General features: G+C 42.7%; 1 protein-coding gene across 1 annotated transcript in view; it reads right to left on the reverse strand.

Annotated features, from left to right (window-relative positions):
* The window catches only part of EFCAB6 (EF-hand calcium binding domain 6), a 232,641-nt gene that overhangs the window by 148,973 nt on the left and 65,201 nt on the right, over window positions 1-18,467 (reverse strand). Inside the window, exons 9-10 of the mRNA XM_068971554.1 lie at window positions 12,909-13,033; window positions 5,773-5,921 (exon numbers count right to left, since the gene is read on the reverse strand). Coding sequence (XP_068827655.1) covers window positions 5,773-5,921; window positions 12,909-13,033 — 274 coding nt within the window. The remainder of the gene's footprint in view (window positions 1-5,772; window positions 5,922-12,908; window positions 13,034-18,467) is intronic.

Here is an 18,467-nt window from a genome sequence, read left to right on the forward strand (position 1 = left end):
ACAACCTCCTCATTGAAATCACCTGGCCACCCATGCAAATGCTACTAATACTTGGGTAGTAGAAACTGACCAGATTATTGCAAATGTAATCAGGTGATGATGGCGTTCACGTGTGCAAATCCACATAGTCCCTGGCATCTCGAATGTAGCTATGATTTCGTGTGGGGACTTTGAGCAGCTCCTGCCCGAGGATACAAGGCTTTCATCTCTACAAAGGACCAGGGCTTTCATCTCTCCAAGGGTGCCAAGGCTGAGAATGGCCAGCACTGGACATGTCCATCCGGATCCACTCTCTGCCCTCCTCCCCTCTGCACAGCATCCTGGTGACCTGCTCCAACCGGCCTGTCGGGCCTCTGGCTCTCAGATGGGCTGGCCAGTGGGAGGCAGCCGCAGGAGAGTGGATGGCAAGAGGATAGAGCAGGCTGGCTACCATCCAGCCCCTCCCCGCTGGGGTGAGCGTGGCTCTGGCCACACTCCTGCTGAAGGCCTTATCTGCTCTCGGGTGGCTCCCTGCTTCAGTCACCCTTCTTGCTCCTCTCACTAACTCCTTCCTCTCTTGCCCCTTCAGACCTAGGAGAGAGAAATGCTTTCCCTTCTATTGATTGCACATTTCGTCTTGCACTCACCAGGGTAAAAGTTCCTTCGGTAAACTTATATGCCATCTGTTTTCTGCCTGGACCCTGCCCAGTGCACTTCCAGACGAAAAAGCCCACAATCGAAGAAAGAGCAGCTCCCTCACACCAAAACCTCCTTGTATTGCCCGCTGTGAGTCACACCATCCCCGCTCCCAGGCCTGGCAATTACCATCTCTCCTCCATCCCCACTGGTCTGCCTTTTCTGGAATGTCACACAAATAGAAGAGATCCTAGACGTGTGGGTTAAAAAAGGTTTGGGCAATAACTGAAAACATGTCCCAGGGTATTGCTTCTACACTTCATATAATTTGGGCTAAATGGCTTGTTTTTTGTTTGCTTAGCTCTGCCAGGCTACTGATGTTCCCAGCGTGGATGGGAAATTTCTCACCGGGAGATGCTTCTGAGTGGGGACCTGTTCACATGATGGATGGATGAAGCCCAGGCTCTGGTGAACGTGCAAGTCACAGCATTTATTCCATCCTCTCAACTCTCCTGCAAACCTCATTCTTCATATTTAAACACAGGTTTGGTTTTTAATAGATCTATTTTATATAAAAGATTAGGCGACAATGAAAAGCACAGCATGTTAGTAATAAAGGTCAAGATATTGGTTCAATTACAGCCTACCATTACATTAAAATATATATATGGAAAATAGCTTTTAACATCCCTAACATATTATTTGGATCAAGATTTTATGTCTCATTACCAAGCTGTTAAGAGTTTTTAATTTAGGTCCTAGATCTGGAGTATTTTTTAAAAATAAACTAAAAAAAAAAAATGTCTATTTTTTTCTTCTTTCCATTCTTAAATGTGATAGGAGAATAATTTCTGAAATCTTTTTGTAGGGCACCAGAGTTTAGATTTCATTTTACTTCCTCCTTTATTCTTTTCTGTACTGTTTGCCTTAAAAAAGGGATGAGTTTTAAAACTTTATCTCTCAATATCAAGTGCAGTAAAAATGGGTTTGTGTGTACACATTTACATGAATTTATCACACATGCAGATTCACAGAACCACTGCCCCACACAGAACCCAGGACTGCCTCATCCTCCACAGCCTCCCTGCTGCTGGCCCTCTGGAGTCAGGCCCTCCCCCACCCCCCATGCTGGAGTGATGAGGGTCTCCTCTCGCCCACCATCGGATAACTAGACCCCTAAGGTAGGAACCTTCGAGACTGGGTTCTTTCACGCAGCACGTCTCTGAAAGTCATCCATGTGTATTAACAGTTCTTTCCTCCTTGTTGCTGAGAAATAGTCTATCGTGTAAAGCAGCTTGCTGATCCAATCACCTGCTGAGGTACCCTGGGCTGGTTCCAGTTTGGGGTGATTATAAACAGAGCCGTCAACAGTCATGCACAGGTTTCCTAATGAACCCTTAAATCATTGTTTAAACACAAAACTCATGCAGAATATGTCCAGTGCCATCGTGGGCACATCCTGGTACGTTAACAAAAAGTCTAAGCCTAAATTTAGAAGACGACTCATGGCTTCTTGTGATGCTCAGAACAGAAACATCGAGAGGAATTAAAGAGTTCCCTCTAGCAACACCACGTGTCCCAGCCACCTTCTGGGGGGCCTGAGGGGAGAGCACGGGAGAGCAGAAGTCAGCACCCCTGCCCCCGCGCCCAGCACCCCTGCCACCCCAGAGCCACCTGCCGGGAACACTAGTCCCTCCTCTCATTCACGAGCCCACTGCTTTCACGGCAGAAGCAGATTCTCCCTTCTTAGCGTAGAAGGTGACGTAATCAGGGGTAAGGCCTGCAACAGTCACTATGTAAACTCAGGGAACAGATGAGAAACAGAGAACGGTGGCAGCGCAGGCGCCTCCGTGTGCTCTCCCAAGGTTTAACAGAAAACATGAGGGCTGTCGGATGGCCAGCTATAGACGGAACCTTGGACAGAAACGTCCCGGCACAAGAGAAATCTATAGGCTGGCGGGAGAGAATACAGAAAGACACATTAAACCAAGTTATGGATAGAGTTAACGGCACAACGTGGACATTAAAAACAAGGGGAGGGAAAGGATTACATAAAAAGTGGTGGTGTAAATAAATTGTTTGGAAAAAAAATATTTCAGTTGGGACACCCACCTTATTTCAGGAGGGATTGAAGTGTTTTGTGTTCAAAGAAATGGAAAAACAAGCAGGGTAGAAAAGAGTTTTTATCAAGCCTAGATGAGGATGGTAACTGGTAGGAGCAACAGAAGATGCCGCAAAGGGCAAAGATGAGTGCATCTGATGATGTTGGAATGAATGTGAACTTCTAAACAATGAGGAGTCACAGCGAAAGGGAAATAGCAAGCTGGGACAAGCAGCTGCAGCACCCATGGCACAAAAGGGTTCTCTGTGAATAATGAAATGATTATAAAAAATTATTAAACCAAAAGGTGGTGGAAGTGACTTGAAAAACCATCCGTGGGGCCATTGACCAATTAGGACCTGAAGGGCATTCTGGGCTCATGGAACGCCCAACCTCAGCAATCCCTCCAAGAGACATAAATTAAAGCAATAAGGGGCTTACCGTTTTACACCTCTTAGGTCAACAATATTTTAATACAATGTTAATATTAGCACTGAAAAGAATATGAAACCGGAACCCTCACACCACGTTGACAGCAATGTAAGTCGCTGCTATCTTCCAAGAAAACAATTCTTGGCAATTCTCATAAAAATTCGGGAAAGCATTCACACTGCAGGTGAATAAGACTTTTAGAAATACATTCTGAGGAAAGAAGGTGCCGGCCAAGGAGGAGGCCGTGTGCTTGAAGACGGGGTCTCTAGGTGGAATCCCCCCACAAAGCCTGTCTGCGACCCCCTCGCTTACCACAAGCCCCAGTCCCTGCCGGCCCTGCCTGCCTCCGGCGCAGGTCTCCGCCCTCCTGCTCTCTTGTCATCTTGGCTCCAGGCACTGGCTTCTGCGAGTTCCCAGAACAGGGCTCTTGGGGCAGCCCCCCAACAGGGCCTTGGCCCCGCCCAGGAGGCTCTGCCCTGGGCTGCTCTCCCTGACCTCACTCGTTCAGAGAGGCCCCTCCAGGCCAGCCACCGTAGAATGGTCTGAGTTCCCGTTATTCTCCGTCATGTCCTTGCCAACCTCTCCACTGCCTTCATATACCTCGCTCAGTCGTGTCCGACTCTGCAACCCCATGAACTGCACAGGCCATGGGATTCTCCAGGCCAGAATGCTGGAGTGGGTAGCCCTTCCCTTCTTCAGGGGATCTTCCTAACACAGGGATCGAACCCAGGTCTCCCACATTGTGGGCGGATTCTTTACCAGCTGAGCCACCAGGGAAGCCCAAGAACTCTGGAGTGGGTAGCCTATCCCTTCTCCAGGGGATCTTCCCAACCCAGGAATCAAACCGGGGTCTCCTGCATTGCTGGCAGATTCTTGACCAACTGAGCTCTCAGGGAAGCCCTAGAGCCTTCATCACACTGCACACCTTATTTCATTCCGTGTGTGTTTGTTGATATCAGTCTCCCCGCCAGCAGGTTAAGCTCTTCGAGGGCAGGGATCGTGCCTTTCTTAGTCCCCAGCGAGTTCCTAGGCAAGTGCTCAGGAATTGCTTGGTGACTGACTGATTAAACAAAAAATGCATGCAGAGCTAAAAGGAACCTAAAGGCTTAAGTGGCGGTGACACACAGGGCGCCGAGAAGGGAAGGAGGGGCCGTGGTCTAGATCCGTTCTCTGTCTCTCATGCCTCGCCTTTCCGGGTAACCCTGAGGTGCCCTCCAACGATTCAGAGTTTCGCAGGACAAGCTTCCATCAGCCTCAACCCTACGTCCCTGGAGAAAAGGATTTCTAGTTACCTGGACAGAAAGCTGGGTAAACTGAAAACAGTATTCCTCACCCAGAGGTCGGTCTACATATACCACTTCCAACTGAAAGGAAACAGGGGTCCTGGGAGAAATGGCTGACTCCAGGTGTGGGCAAGAGATGCCCCAGAAGGGCCTGGGGCATTCCGTGACACCAAGGAGTGCTACCCAAGGACTTACGAGGGTCACCCAGCAGGACTCAGAGCCAACACGAAAAGGTTCCCCTGGCCAAGACAGGGCAAGCTGAGTGTCGAGGGGAATAATAACTCTGATAAATTGAAACACATCAAATATGTCAACACTCATGAGTTCATAATCATATATTTTTTTCAAGAAGAATCACTCATTGCTCACTTCTAGAGGATGCTGGGAACACAACTCGTTATTTTGAAAAGCAGTAAGCGAAGGGAAAGAACCAGGCAGCTGCTGTCTCTCTACACTGTGTCTCACGGCTACCAGACGGTGGGGGAGGCGAAGCTCTCACTACAGAAGCACTCCGGGTGAGAAGCGGAGAAAAGAGACGCACAGAGTGTCAGCCCTTCACAGTCCCCAGTGATCTGATGGGTGCAGGGATGATCGGCACAGCTGCTGACATCACAAGGAGAAAGATGAGCAGCGCACGCGTGCTTGCTGCCACCTGTGAAGCATTCTTGCCCCCAGAATTGAACCTGGATCTACCAGTTCAGGGGCAGGGGGTGGGGGAGGGAGACAGGAGAGCAGGTTACACGCCACTGTGGGTTGCAATCGGTCAGGTTCAGGTTCTAAGAAACTCCACATAACAAACAGTCCAGACCTTTTCTATGAATGCATCTTAAGGAGGAAAAAAATTAACAAATGGAGAGGGTCCCTATAGATTAAAAACGAACTGTGGCAGATCACAATGTGCAGATTAAATTCGCTATGAAAGAAAATGGGAGACAATCAGTTAAATCTGAATCCTGACTGGATGTTTATTAATATTATTGATAATTCTATTAAGTGTGAAACAGTATTTGCTCCATGTTTCTTACAAGAGTTCTTATCAAGAGACATAGTGAGATCTTTTCAATGAAATATGATGTCTGGTATTTGCTTCAGAAATATCTGAGGTAGAGGAGAGGCGGGCCAGGGTAGGGATGAAATGCTTGGCCAGGAGTGGAATGTTTGAGATGGGTGGTGGGCGCATTCGCGGGTTCAGTGCGTTATTCTCTTTACTTTTGCATGGGTTTGAAATTTTCAGTGGCAAAAAAAAGTCTAAAACATTAATAAAATATAAATGAAGCTGTTCCTTATTCTCACAATTGACGTCTGGGGGGAAAAATGTCAAGGAAACAATGGGACTCTTACCTTTTCATTAACTGGATGAAAATTCTTCTTGGTAATCGGTATACAAAGGTGTCGAGAACAATCTTTAGGTAATTCAAAGATACATATCCACTTGTGCAGGGGTCCCCTGCACTCAGGGCCTTTTCAACCTTTTCATAGCACTTGGAAAGCTGTGGTGAATTAAAATTAAGAGTGCGGCATTCACAGAAATCAGTGGCGCAGAGCCATCCAACCACTTTATTTTCACCAAAACCTCTTCACATTCTCTTTCCCAAAACTGATCAAAAAGGTTACTATGGCATGTACTGAACTTCAAATGTTTAATTGATGAGCTTACTACAAAACAGTACCCCCAGCCGCAGCTACTCAACTGACAAGGCAGACAACTTTCTTGGGGAAAAACAGCACATATAATAGCTCTAACTCAAATTTCAGTGCTAAAAATACTTGGTGGATCTGCCAGTTTGATACATCTTTCTTAATATACTTGCAAGCCATCCTTACTGCGAGCCCATGCTAGGCTGCTCCTGATTAAGTCAGGTCAATCAAACAAAAAGCTGGTAGCATCTTATTAAAAACAGAAGTTGCTTTTACTGTAAGGGAAATCGTTAATATAAGAATTTCATAAACCTTGTACACATTGGACATTTCTTTAATCATCCTTTTTTTTTTTTCATGGGGAATTACAAAGAATCAGGGTGAATGAGCTTTGCTTATGGGACTTCTAAAATGCAGTAAAGTAGGTTAACCACTGATTTTTATATGACTCATAAAAATGCTGTGAAGATTGGTTTTATTTCCAAAGGTTTTCCTGCTGTTTATTATTGAGTAATAACAATATTCTTCAATATTTCCAACCCTCTCCACTTTGTATGAATTCACTTTTTCCTGCTAACTGTGATAAGAAGATAAACAAAAGAACCATCAACTTGGTGTAGAAGGTGATGTTTTTAAACGCTGTATTTCTCGATCCCTGGTCTGGGAATTAAGATCCCCACATGCCATGTGGCATGGACAATTTGTTTTTTTAAAGCTGCTGGAACATGGAAACATACATACAAGGGTCTCTATCCACTAAACAAAGAAGAAGCACATTCATTAAGGCTTCCTCAGGGTGCACGGGAATATCGGAAATCTAAGGGGGAAATCTTTAAAAGAATCTAGAGACTCCCAGGGCCTAAGCTCCTTAGAGTTGCATAAAATTAACCCGAAATGTGGCTAAATGTACCCTTCTCTCTCTCAGGGAGAGGGGGCTGCCTGGGAGAAAACTTGTGGAGAGAAGCCAAAGCCAGACGAAGAGTCTGGTCTCGGTATATTTATTGGATTAATGAAATCCGATTTTGTTATCTTAATGACATTCAGTTTCCAATATGGTTTTTTCCTAGGAAAGTGTTTTGACAAAATCAAGAGCACTTAGGGGAAAAAAAGCCTAGAAATGAAACAGAAGTCAGGTCTTTGCAACACGTCGAACTTCTTTTGGAATTTTCATCATTACTGTTCATAATGAAACAAAAGAAAAAAATGCAAGCAATTCAGCAAAGTATAAACAAGGCCATAAAGATACCTGGAAGTCTCACAACCCACAGGTTTTCATATGGTATTCCAAAAACTCCGACATGATCACTTAAGAGTATATTACAGTTTTACAACAATGGGATCATACCACACTTTCAGTTTTAACAATTTTTTTTTTCATTTAACATGTCATGAAACTTCTCCCATAAGAACTAGTGTGTATCTGCACTATATTTTGAAACAACACAAGGCAACCATCACAGTATTGACCGACAAACAAAAGGTACACTTATTTCGGTTTTTTACAAGTGTTTTTTATAAGTGTTTCCCTGATCCCCAATTGAAATGAGATGCCTCATTACTCTCTCTCATGACACCCCGTCCTTTCTAGTCACACCACCCTAGGAAAATGATATTTGTAAATGTGTATTTGCTTAACATCTCTCTCCCTGATATATGGTCATGCAATCTCCATGAAAGCCAAGGTTGTGCCTGTTTTGTTCACTAATAATGACATAAATGAATCACACTTTGCCAAGTGCTGGGCACTCAACAGGAGGTTCCCGGGTGGCGCTGGTGGTAAAGAACATGCCTCTCAATGCAGGAAATGTAAGAAATGCCGGTTTGACCCCTAGGTTGGGAAGATCCCCTGGAAGAAGGCATGGCAACCCACTCCAGCATTCTTACCTGGAGAATCCCATGGACAGAGGAGCCTGGGGGGCTGCAGTCCATGGGGGTCACAGAGAATCAGACACGACTGAAGCAACTTAGCAGGCACACAGGCACACAGGCGCTCAATAAATCTTTGTTAAAAATGGATATAGTTTTACCAAAATGTTCTGAAGAAAGGTTGCAAAGTGTAAAAAAGCTATTTGACACATCAGTAAAAAGAGAAATAAAATTTAATTATTGCTGAAATGCCATTTAAATATCATCAGACTTATAAAAATGTAAAAAACTAATGACTTCAAGTGTTGGTGAGTACATGGGACAATAGGAATTCCCTTATGCTCCCAATGTGAGTGCAAATTGGTATTCTGAATTGGATACTGCCAGTGAAGGATGAGAATGTGTTCCCTACAACCTAGCAAGGAATGCCTGGGTATCATTCCCTCTGCACATACACACCAGAAACTTTTGCATATACACACCAGAAGATATGAAGGCAACCACTCACAGTGGCATCATTTGAATTAGCACAAAACCAGAAACCACCCAAATGTCCAAGCACAGGACAGTCTATAACTTGTGTATATGTAGCTAACAGAAAACTGTACAGCAGCGAAAATACAACTACATCCATCATACGAGTGGATCTCAAGCGCAAATGGGATGAAAATAGATGGCTTTGCAACTGTGCAAACACTCTACAGAAAAGAAACAAACACACATCAAGCAGAAGACAACCCAATCTGTACGAACACACAGCAGCAAAATACATACATATATCACCAGCGAGGGTTTCATACGATAAAAAGGAGCTAAGTAAGAATACAAATTCATCACAAGAAAAGCTTGAAGATGCTAAAACAATGAAAAAAAAAAAAGAAAACAAAAACGTTACTAAGGAACTAATAACAAATTAGGAACAGCAAGAATAAAAGACAAGGCTGAAATTAAAATTAATGCTAAAGGAATGGCTTGGGAATTCCCTGGCCGTCCAGTGGTTAGGGCTCAGCACTTTCACTGCCAGGGCCCTGAGTTCAGCCTCTGCTTGGGGAACTAAGATCTCACAAGCCAAAAAAAGCAGGAATGGCTTGACAGAATCTCAGTGAAAGCAGAGGAAAAATGAAGATGATGGCATACTAAGAGAGGATGATTATCATCAAGGACAGACAAAGATGGCCCAATGTCAGGATAAGCGGGGAGACCACTGAAGGAAAGAAAGAAATATGCCAGGGAGACAGGAGGGGCAGGAAGGATGGAGGGAGCAGGTATTCGTGACACGACACAGGGAAATTTTTCCTGGAATGAGGAGCTGAATCTTCATTCATCAAAAGAATAGACTGTGTTCCAGGAAACCGGCAGAATGCTCCATGCCAAGCCAGCTGAGTTTCGCTTTTGCGTTTCACGGATCAAGAAAAAATACTTTCGGCATCATGGTAGGAAAAAAAAAAAAGTTATCTACAGGAAGGGAAAAAAAAAAATCTGTTGACCTCAGGGTTCTTCTCTAGAAGACCCAGTGCCAGAAGACATTGTAGAAAAACAACATTTTGAGTAAAAGAAGGAATGGTGGAAGAATTATATCCAGCCAAGTTGTTGTTCAAATAAAAAAAAAAAAGAGAGAGAGATGGTATGAAAAAAACACAAAGGGAATAAAGCACCCATGAGCCTTTCTTGAGGGAATTACTTGACAATGAAATCCAGGCAACCCAAGAACAAATCAAAATAAAGTACTCTGAAAGGGATACGCAAGGGGAGCGATACGTCCTGAATTCACGCAGATATAAAATGAGGGGGAAACAACTGGGGGAATTATGGTAGCAGGGCAGAACGTGAATATTAGAAACTCTAAGAACATAACACAAACAGCAAAACACTGTGAGGGGAGGGAGGGTGGAAGAAACACAGGAAGTGCCAGTCTCGAGGAGTTTCACAGCAGAGCCAGCCCTTACTGTCTGTAATTGAGACATCCTTCAAAACACCGTCATTTCTCCAACTCGTCACGGCTTTCTTAATCTTTTTTCTTGTCTCGAAGTCCTTCTTGGGACCGAATATTTCTTGTGGCAAAGAAATATTGAAAGTCCAGAAATATCTTTGGCTTCACTTGAGGACTGTGTCATGAAGAGGACCTGGGCCCGAGAGTCTCTGACAGAGTAACCTGGGCAGGTTGTTAAACCTCCTCAAGCTTCAGTCTCCTCAGCTTGAAACCAGGATGATAACGGTAACCAGCTTCTCGAGTTGCCATGAGGCCTGAAAACCTGAGGGACGCTTATAACACTGCCGGGCACAGAAGCAGCCCCATTTTTCGTTGCTGTTCAGTCGCTCAGTCGTGTCCGACTCTTTGCAGCCCCATGGACCACAGCCAGATTTCCAGGTTTCCCTGTCCATCACTATCTCCCAGAGTTTACTCCAACTTATGTCCATTAAGTCAGTGATGCTACCAACCATCTCATCCTCGGTCACCTCCTTCTCCTCCTGCCTTCAAGCTGTCCCAGCATCAGGATCTTTTCCAATGAGTCAGCTCTTTTCATCAGATTCAGCTTCAACATCAGCCCTTCCGATGAACAGTCAGGGTTGATTTCCTTTAGAAATCAACTGATTTGATCTCCTCGCTGTCCAGGGGACTCTAAGAGTCTTCTCAAGCACCACAATTTGAAAGCATCAATTCTTCAGAGCTCAGCCTTCTTTATGGTCCAACTCTCACATCCATACATGACTATTGGAAAAATCACTGCTTTGACTAAACGGACCTTACGTTGGCAAAGTGATGTCTCCACTTTTTTAAAATGCCGTCTAGCTTTGTCATAGCTTTCCTTTCAAGGAAAGGAGAAAGCATCTTTTCCTTTCAAGGAGCAAGCATCTTTTAATTTCATGGCTGCAGTCACTGTCCACAGTGATTTTGGAGCCTCCAAAAAGAAAACCTGTCACTGTTTCCACTTTTTCCCCTTCTTCTTGCCATGAAGTGATGGACCGGATGCCATGATCTTAGTTTTTTGAATGCTGAGTTTTAAGCCAGCTTTTTCACTCTCCTCTTTCACCCTCATCAAGAGGCTCTTTAGTTCCTCTTCACTTTCTGCCATTAGAGTGGTATGACAGCCTTGTTGCGGTGAAGGGGCTTAGTAACTCAATGAAGCTATGAGCCATGCCATAGAGGACCACCCAAGATGGACGGGTCACAGAGGAGAGTTCTGACAAAACATGGTCCACTAGAGGAGGAATGGCAAACCACTCCAGTATTCTTGCCGAGAAAACCCCATGCTGCTGCTGCTGCTGCTGAGTCACTTCAGTCGTGTCCGACTCTGTGCAACCCCACAGACAGCAGCCCACCAGGTTCCCTCATCCCTGGGATTCTCCAGGCAAGAACACTGGAGTGGGTTGCCATTTCCTTCTCCAATGCATGAAAGGAAAAGTGAAAGGGAAGTCGCTCAGTCGTGTCCGACTCTTAGCGACCCCATGGACCGCAGCCCACCAGGGTCCTCCGTCCATGGAATTTTCCAGGCAAGAGTACTGGAGTGGGTTGCCATTGCCTTCTCCGAAAACCCCATGAGCGGTGATGATTTTTTTTTCACTTCTGGTAAACTCAAAGGAATTTAAATTAAATATGCCTTATTTGTAAAGAGGAACACGATTCTCTTCTTATAAAATTATTTCTCTCTGTGTATCCACCCACCCACCCACTGATGCAGCCATCCTTCTATTACTATATAAAGACAGGCCTAGAATTATGTTCACCAAATGTTGCCTTCGATTATTTCTGGGTGGTGGATTTAATTTATTACTCTCTTCTTTATACTTTTCAGAATTGCTTACATCTTTTCATAACGGTCATGTGTTTTGGAATGGCCGTGTTTTCATGCAAACAGTAAGTTCATTAACAACAACTAAGGAAAACAAGTTTTTACTAATCTACCAATGGAATATTCATGTGCCCCTTCCTCCAATGCCCTTAATCTATATTGGCTTTGGTTACTTGTTTCTCATTGACAATTTTCTGCTGAAAATTTTAAATTAATAATTTATAAAAAGTTCTACATATGTTAGGGACAGTTATTATTTATCTGTCAGTTACGTGGCAAACGCTTTGCCAAGTTTATCATTTGTTTATGCAAAGTTTTGCTGTACAAATGCTTTTTCATTTTAAGACAAATTTATCAATCTTTGTCTTTAATGATTTGGGGGCTCTAATTCATGCTTAAACGTCTAAATTTCAAGTTTAAAACTTTTCTCTCAGATTTTTTATTTTCAAACTTAAATAGCTGGTGCATATAGAATTTATTTTGGTGTGAAGAGTGGAAGGTTCCAAGCTTTTCTCCCCAGATGGCTGTCTAGGGAATTATCTCAATAATAATTACTGAATATTCTCCTCCCTTGTCCCCATCACTCTACTGGAAGGCCGCACATTGTGTGCTAAATTCATATATCAAAATCAGTTCATTAACCAACTATTGTTTTAATTCAGTTTGAATGTTCTCTGCTGTACCACTGCCATAGTGTCTTAATTATTATGTCTTTATAAAATGTTATATATGTGACAGCATAAGCCCTCTATTGTAACTTTTCAGAACAACAGAAAATATATATGTATATGTGTGTACATATATAAATATACACACCCAGATGTAGAGAGACCATGTGTTAATACTAAATCTTCCAGTCCAAGAACTAGAAAAGACCTCTTCACCTATTCAGGCTCTCCTTTATTTTACTCAGCAAAGTTGTATCATGTCTGTATATAGGTCTAAATATTTCTTGCTAGATTTAAGAGCGTGAGTGGCACCAAGGCGGTGCCTGAGAATCAATCTCTCATCGAGGTCATTATTATCCACGCATTTTTGTTTGCGGAGGTCTCAGTGTTCTGGGAGATGTCGGCGGGTTCCAAACACAGTTTAGAGACAGTATCTAGGCTGGTGGTTTTCCAGAGGTGTTCACTTTCTCGGTTCACAGTTTAGATAACCCTGGCACTGGGAAAACAATCTTACCCTTAGGCAAAAGGCCGTCTCAATTTCATCCAAGGAGTAGTTTTTCCAGATATTGTCAGATATAGCGGAACTGGGGGGTTCTTCTCTTTTGGAACTTTTGACTCGTTGATTCTCCCACAGGACCTCTATTAAAACAAAAGAGCTTCAGTTTATGAAGACTGTCAAACATACATTCAAGTATTAAGTACTTCCTTTTCATTATCACCTGCATGTTAAAGATTAAGACTCAAATAAACCAAAATATAAACATTTATAATAAGTGCTATTAGAATTATTAGACATTTTAGAAAAAAATAAAATTAATCTACTTGCTATCTTATCTAGGGTAAATCTAGACAGAGCAAATGTACACTAAGTAGACTAATAAACCCAGAAAAGTAGTAGAATAAAATTAAGATGAATATCATGTAATCGATACAGAATCGCTATGTGAGATACACAATCACTGTGTGAGAAGTCCTTCCCAGAGCACGCATCAGAGCCAGAAATCATGTAAATAACAGAGCGTCCTGACAACATAAATATTTAATTTTGATTTGGTTAAAAAACACATAGGTGACAATGAAAGAAAAATGACTGGGAAAAACTATTGTTAATATATGTGAGAAATACAACTTAATTTCCACAATATATGAGTAGCTCTCATGAATCAGTAAGATAAATATAAATCCCCAATCACACAATAGACTAAGGTTTAAACATGTAATTGACATTTTTAAAAAGGACTTTTAAAAAGCCAAGCAAGGTATGAAAAACTGCTCAGATTCATTCGTAATTTAAAAGGTCTAATTAACACCAGTTAATTTTTTCCTACTTGTCAAATAGGCAGGGATTAAGGCAAATGACAAAGAAAGAAATCAGTTTTGGCTTGTATGCAGAAAACCTGGTACTTGAATATTCTCAAATTCCCTTCTAGAACCTTATACTAGAGGAAAATAGGACAGAGGCATGTCTGCAAGGATATGTTCTGTACTGTCTATAAGCAGGGGGAAAATGCAACAACTTAAATACCCACTAATGGAAGATTGGTTTTATAAATTATGGTTCACAGATATTAAAAACAAAGGGCCTGTCTAAACCATGAATGCAAAAAATCTCCCTTGAAACTGTTTCATGATCGAAAGAAAAGACAATTTATCATAATTTAATTTTCACTTTAACATTTATTTTGGGTATTTTTCTGTCATCCATCCATCCATCTATGCATCAGAAATAAGACCTGGGAGGATAATGCACCAAGAGAACACAGCGGCAGGATTATAGGGAAGTGGGAGTTTGTGTTTTTGTGCTTTCTGGCCTTTTTGCGACAAGCATGCATTACTTTTATAATAAAAGAGAATAAAATAAATCTAAGATATAGCCGTTTTCTCTGTCAAAGTCGACTGCGGAGAATCACAAATGGTTTCCCAGATTTATTTCCTAAAATGTCTGCAAATAAGCTCCACTCAAATTAAGCACACTTATAACTACTCAGCTGCAGTTAACAAACTGCTAGTCATCTGGAATTCCATTTTCTACCTCACACACACACACAAAAAGAAAGAAAGAAAGAAACGGAAAAAAAGAGAAGAAAAGTAAAAGAAAAAAAAAGGAAGTCTCCTCTAGTGGATCCCTGTGGCTACAGGATAAAATACAAAGCCAGGCCTTTAGAACACAGTCTGGAGTTCTGTGGTTCCAGTATGCCGAGTGCTTGAAACGTGGGCTCTCGGAACACGGAAGCTGCAAGGGCCTCACTCACTGAGGGGTGGGGAGCCAGGCGGGTCTCACTCGGGGAGGTGGGTCTCCCCACTGCTTTCCGACGCCTCTTCCTGTGCTCGCTCCGCCCTGGGGGGCTGCTGCTACTCTAACCGGGGCTCACAGCAGGAAGTTCATCCATTTGCAGCAATGCATTGTGGGTGGCTTTTCTCCACGCAGGACAGTATGCGGGAAGTGGGCTGAGCAGCTCTAGGTGCCACAGAACGGGGCTGACAAACTCAGCTGTGCCATAGTCACTGGCTCCTCTCTCACTGCAGTCAGAGCAGCTTTCCCTCTTCTCTGCAGCTTAATAATTCCTGCCCCCTCCTGATTTTCCCAAAATTTCCTGGGAAGGATTCTGGTTGATTTGAAATGGAATAGAGAGGAAATGCAAAACAGCTTCAGTGGACAGCTATGTACGTCGCAGGTGCGGGAAAAAGGAACCCACACCCCAGTGTCCTTTCCTCGTGTGCTCAAATGGATGGTGTTTTTGATAAGCAAGATGACAATGGCTTATTAAGAACAAAAGCAGCAAATCCAGAAATATGAAAAATTAGGAGAAGATAAATATTGTTCTATGTACAGAAGTGGGTCACTGTAAATGTATGAACTGGAGATGCCTTTCTTATAATACTTAAGAAAATAAGTAAAAGGAAAAAGGGTAAAAATCAGCAAAGCAAAAAAAAAATTAACATAGTTTTATAACTATAAATATAACTTTTATATAGTTTGTATAAAATATAAACTATAAGTTTAACATAAAATTTTCACTATGCATTTATACTGCCCCCTTCCAATTTTTCCCCTCAAAATTTACACTGTGATAAACTGAAGCAAGAAGAAACAACATGGGCAGCCAGAAAGTTTTGCTTCCGGTCATGGTGGATTGGCTCAGACTGAAGCAACCCTCCTAGCAGACAACAATGACAAACTCTGGCCAAAATATATACAAAAAACTCTCTGAAGGCACTGGAAAGCAAATGACATAAACTGGAGTCAACACTTGGAGAAATGGAAAAATAACTCACTGAGTTTCTTGTTTCCTTGGCTTTTTGCCTGAGGGCAGGCCTTGGCTGGAACATTATGCTAAGGGGCTAGAGTTTGGGTATAAATCCAGGATCTTTCTGGTTTTAGGAATCAAAAAAAGAATTCAAGACTATCACAGTGACTGGAAAGTAAAGAGGGAAAGCACAAAAATAAAGGAAAAGGGGATAGAAGAGAATCTCCAAAGCCTATGAATAAAACCTGCCAAAATCTCTGGCTAACACCAGAAACTACAGATGTGCAAAGCAGAAAACAAGACACCCAGCGAAGCCCGAAACAGCAGAACGTAGATTTCACATGTCAACCCCCTCGGGGAAGACAGAGTCTAGTCTTTTACTAAGGGCAAAGAAATAGAGGAAAACAACAGAATGGGGAAGACTAGAGATCTCTTCAAGAAAATTAGAGATACCAAGGGAGCATTTCATGCAAAGATGGGCTCAATAAAGGACAGAAATGGTATGGACCTAACAGAAGCAGAAGATATTAAGAAGAGGTGGCAAGAATACACAGAAGAACTGTACAAAAAGGATCTTCACGACCCAGATAATCACGATGGTGTGATCACTCACCTAGAGCCAGACATCCTGGAATGTGAAGTCAAGTGGGCCTTAGAAAGCATCACTATGAACAAAGCTAGTGGAGGTGATGGAATTCCCGTGGAGCTATTTCAAATCCTGAAAGATGATGCTGTGAAAGTGCTGCACTCAATATGCCAGCAAATTTGGAAAACTCAGCAGTGGCCACAGGACTGGAAAAGGTCAGTTTTCATTCCAATCCCTAAGAAAGGCAATGCCAAAGAATGCTCAAACTACCGCACAATTGCACTCATCTCACATGCTAGTAAAGTAATGCTCAAAATTCTCCAAGCCTTCACCAGTATGTGAACCGTGAACTTCCAGATGTTCAAGCTGGTTTTAGAAAAGGCAGAGGAACCAGAGATCAAATTGCCAACATCTGCTGGATCATGGAAAAAGCAAGAGAGTTCCAGGAAAACATCTATTTCTGCTTTATTGACTATGCCAAAGCCTTTTACTGTGGATCACAATAAACTATGGAAAATTCTGAAAGAGATGGGAATATCAGACCACCTGACCTGCCTCTTGAGAAACTTATATGCAGGTCAGGAAGCAACAGTTAGAACTGGACATGGAACAACAGACTGGTTCCAAATAGGAAAAGGAGTACATCAATGCTGTATATTGTCACCCTGCTTATTTAACTTCTATGCAGAGTACATCATGAGAAACACTGAGCTGGAAGCAGCACAAGCTGGAATCAAGATCGCCAGGAGAAATATCAATCACCTCAGATATGCAGATGACACAACCCTTATGGCAGAAAGTGAAGAGGAACTCAAAAGCCTCTTGCTGAAAGTGAAAGAAGAGAGTGAAAAAGTTGGCTTAAAGCTCAACATTCAGAAAATGAAGATCATGGCATCTGGTCCCATCACTTCGTGGCAAATAGATGGGGAAACAGTGGAAACAGTGGCAGACTTTATTTTTGGGGGCTCCAAAATCACTGCAGATGGTGACTGCAGCCATGAAATTAAAAGTCGCTTACTCCTTGGAAGGAAAGTTATGACCAACCTAGATAGCATATTGAAAAGCAGAGACATTACTTTGCCAACAAAGGTCCATCTAGTCAAGGCTATGGTTTTTCCAGTGGTCACATATGGATGTGAGAATTGGACTGCGAAGAAAGCTGAGCGCCAAAGAACTGATGCTTTTGAACTGTGGTGTTGGACAAGACTCTTGAGAGTCCCTTGGACTGCAAGGAAATCCAACCAGTCCATTCTGAAGGAGATCAACCCTGGGATTTCTTTGGAAGGAATGATGCTAAAGCTGAAACTCCAGTACTTTGGCCACCTTATGCGAAGAGTTGACTCACTGGAAAAGACTCGGATGCTGGGAGGGATTGGGGACAGGAGGAGAAGGGGACGACAGAGGATAAGATGGCTGGATGGCATCACGGACTCGATGGACCTGAGTTTGAGTGAACTCCAGGAGTTGGTGATGGACAGGGAGGCCTGGCATGCTGTGATTCATGGGGTCACAAAGAGTCGGACACGACTGAGCGACTGAACCGAACAGAACTGAAGGTAAATTGGCTACCAAAACAAAAACTTAAGTTCTTCAGAGGAACATAATAGCATTCATAATCTCCACAAGGCAAAATTTACTGTATCTAGGATAATTTCCAAAATTACTAGACATAGGTAAAAAAACAAACAAAAAACCATAGGACACTATGAGCCACATTTTTAAAAAGGAAATCAATAAAGACCAAATAGTGAAATGACCTAGATGTTGAAATTAGCAGTTAAAAAATTGAAAGTATTTAAAAATGTTAAGTAACAGTGTTTGAGAATATAAAGGACAATATACTACTAATGAATGAACAGACAGGAAATCTCAGCAGAACCACAGAAGCTGAAAAATGTTCCCTGGGTTTCGGAGGAGTCTTTTGATTTTGCTTTTTTTTTTTCTTTTTGGCCTAGCTGCACAGCTTGCCTGTGTTTATGGTGTATATAAAGTATGATAAATGATAGCAATATAACAAAGGATAGGAGAGAAGAATCCAGAAAATGCTGCTTAAAGTTCTTGTAACTCACGTGAGTTGTTTTTTGTTATTTAGCCACTAAGTCATGTCCAAAGTTTTGCAGCCCGATGGACTGTAGCCGGCCAGCCTTCTCTGTCCATGGGATCTCTCAGACAAGAATACTGGAATGAGTGGCCATTTCCTCCTCCAGGGGATCTTCCCAACCCAAGGATTGAACCTGTG

Source organism: Capricornis sumatraensis, chromosome 4 (genome assembly GCF_032405125.1).
Source record: "Capricornis sumatraensis isolate serow.1 chromosome 4, serow.2, whole genome shotgun sequence".
Lineage (NCBI taxonomy): Eukaryota > Metazoa > Chordata > Mammalia > Artiodactyla > Bovidae > Capricornis > Capricornis sumatraensis.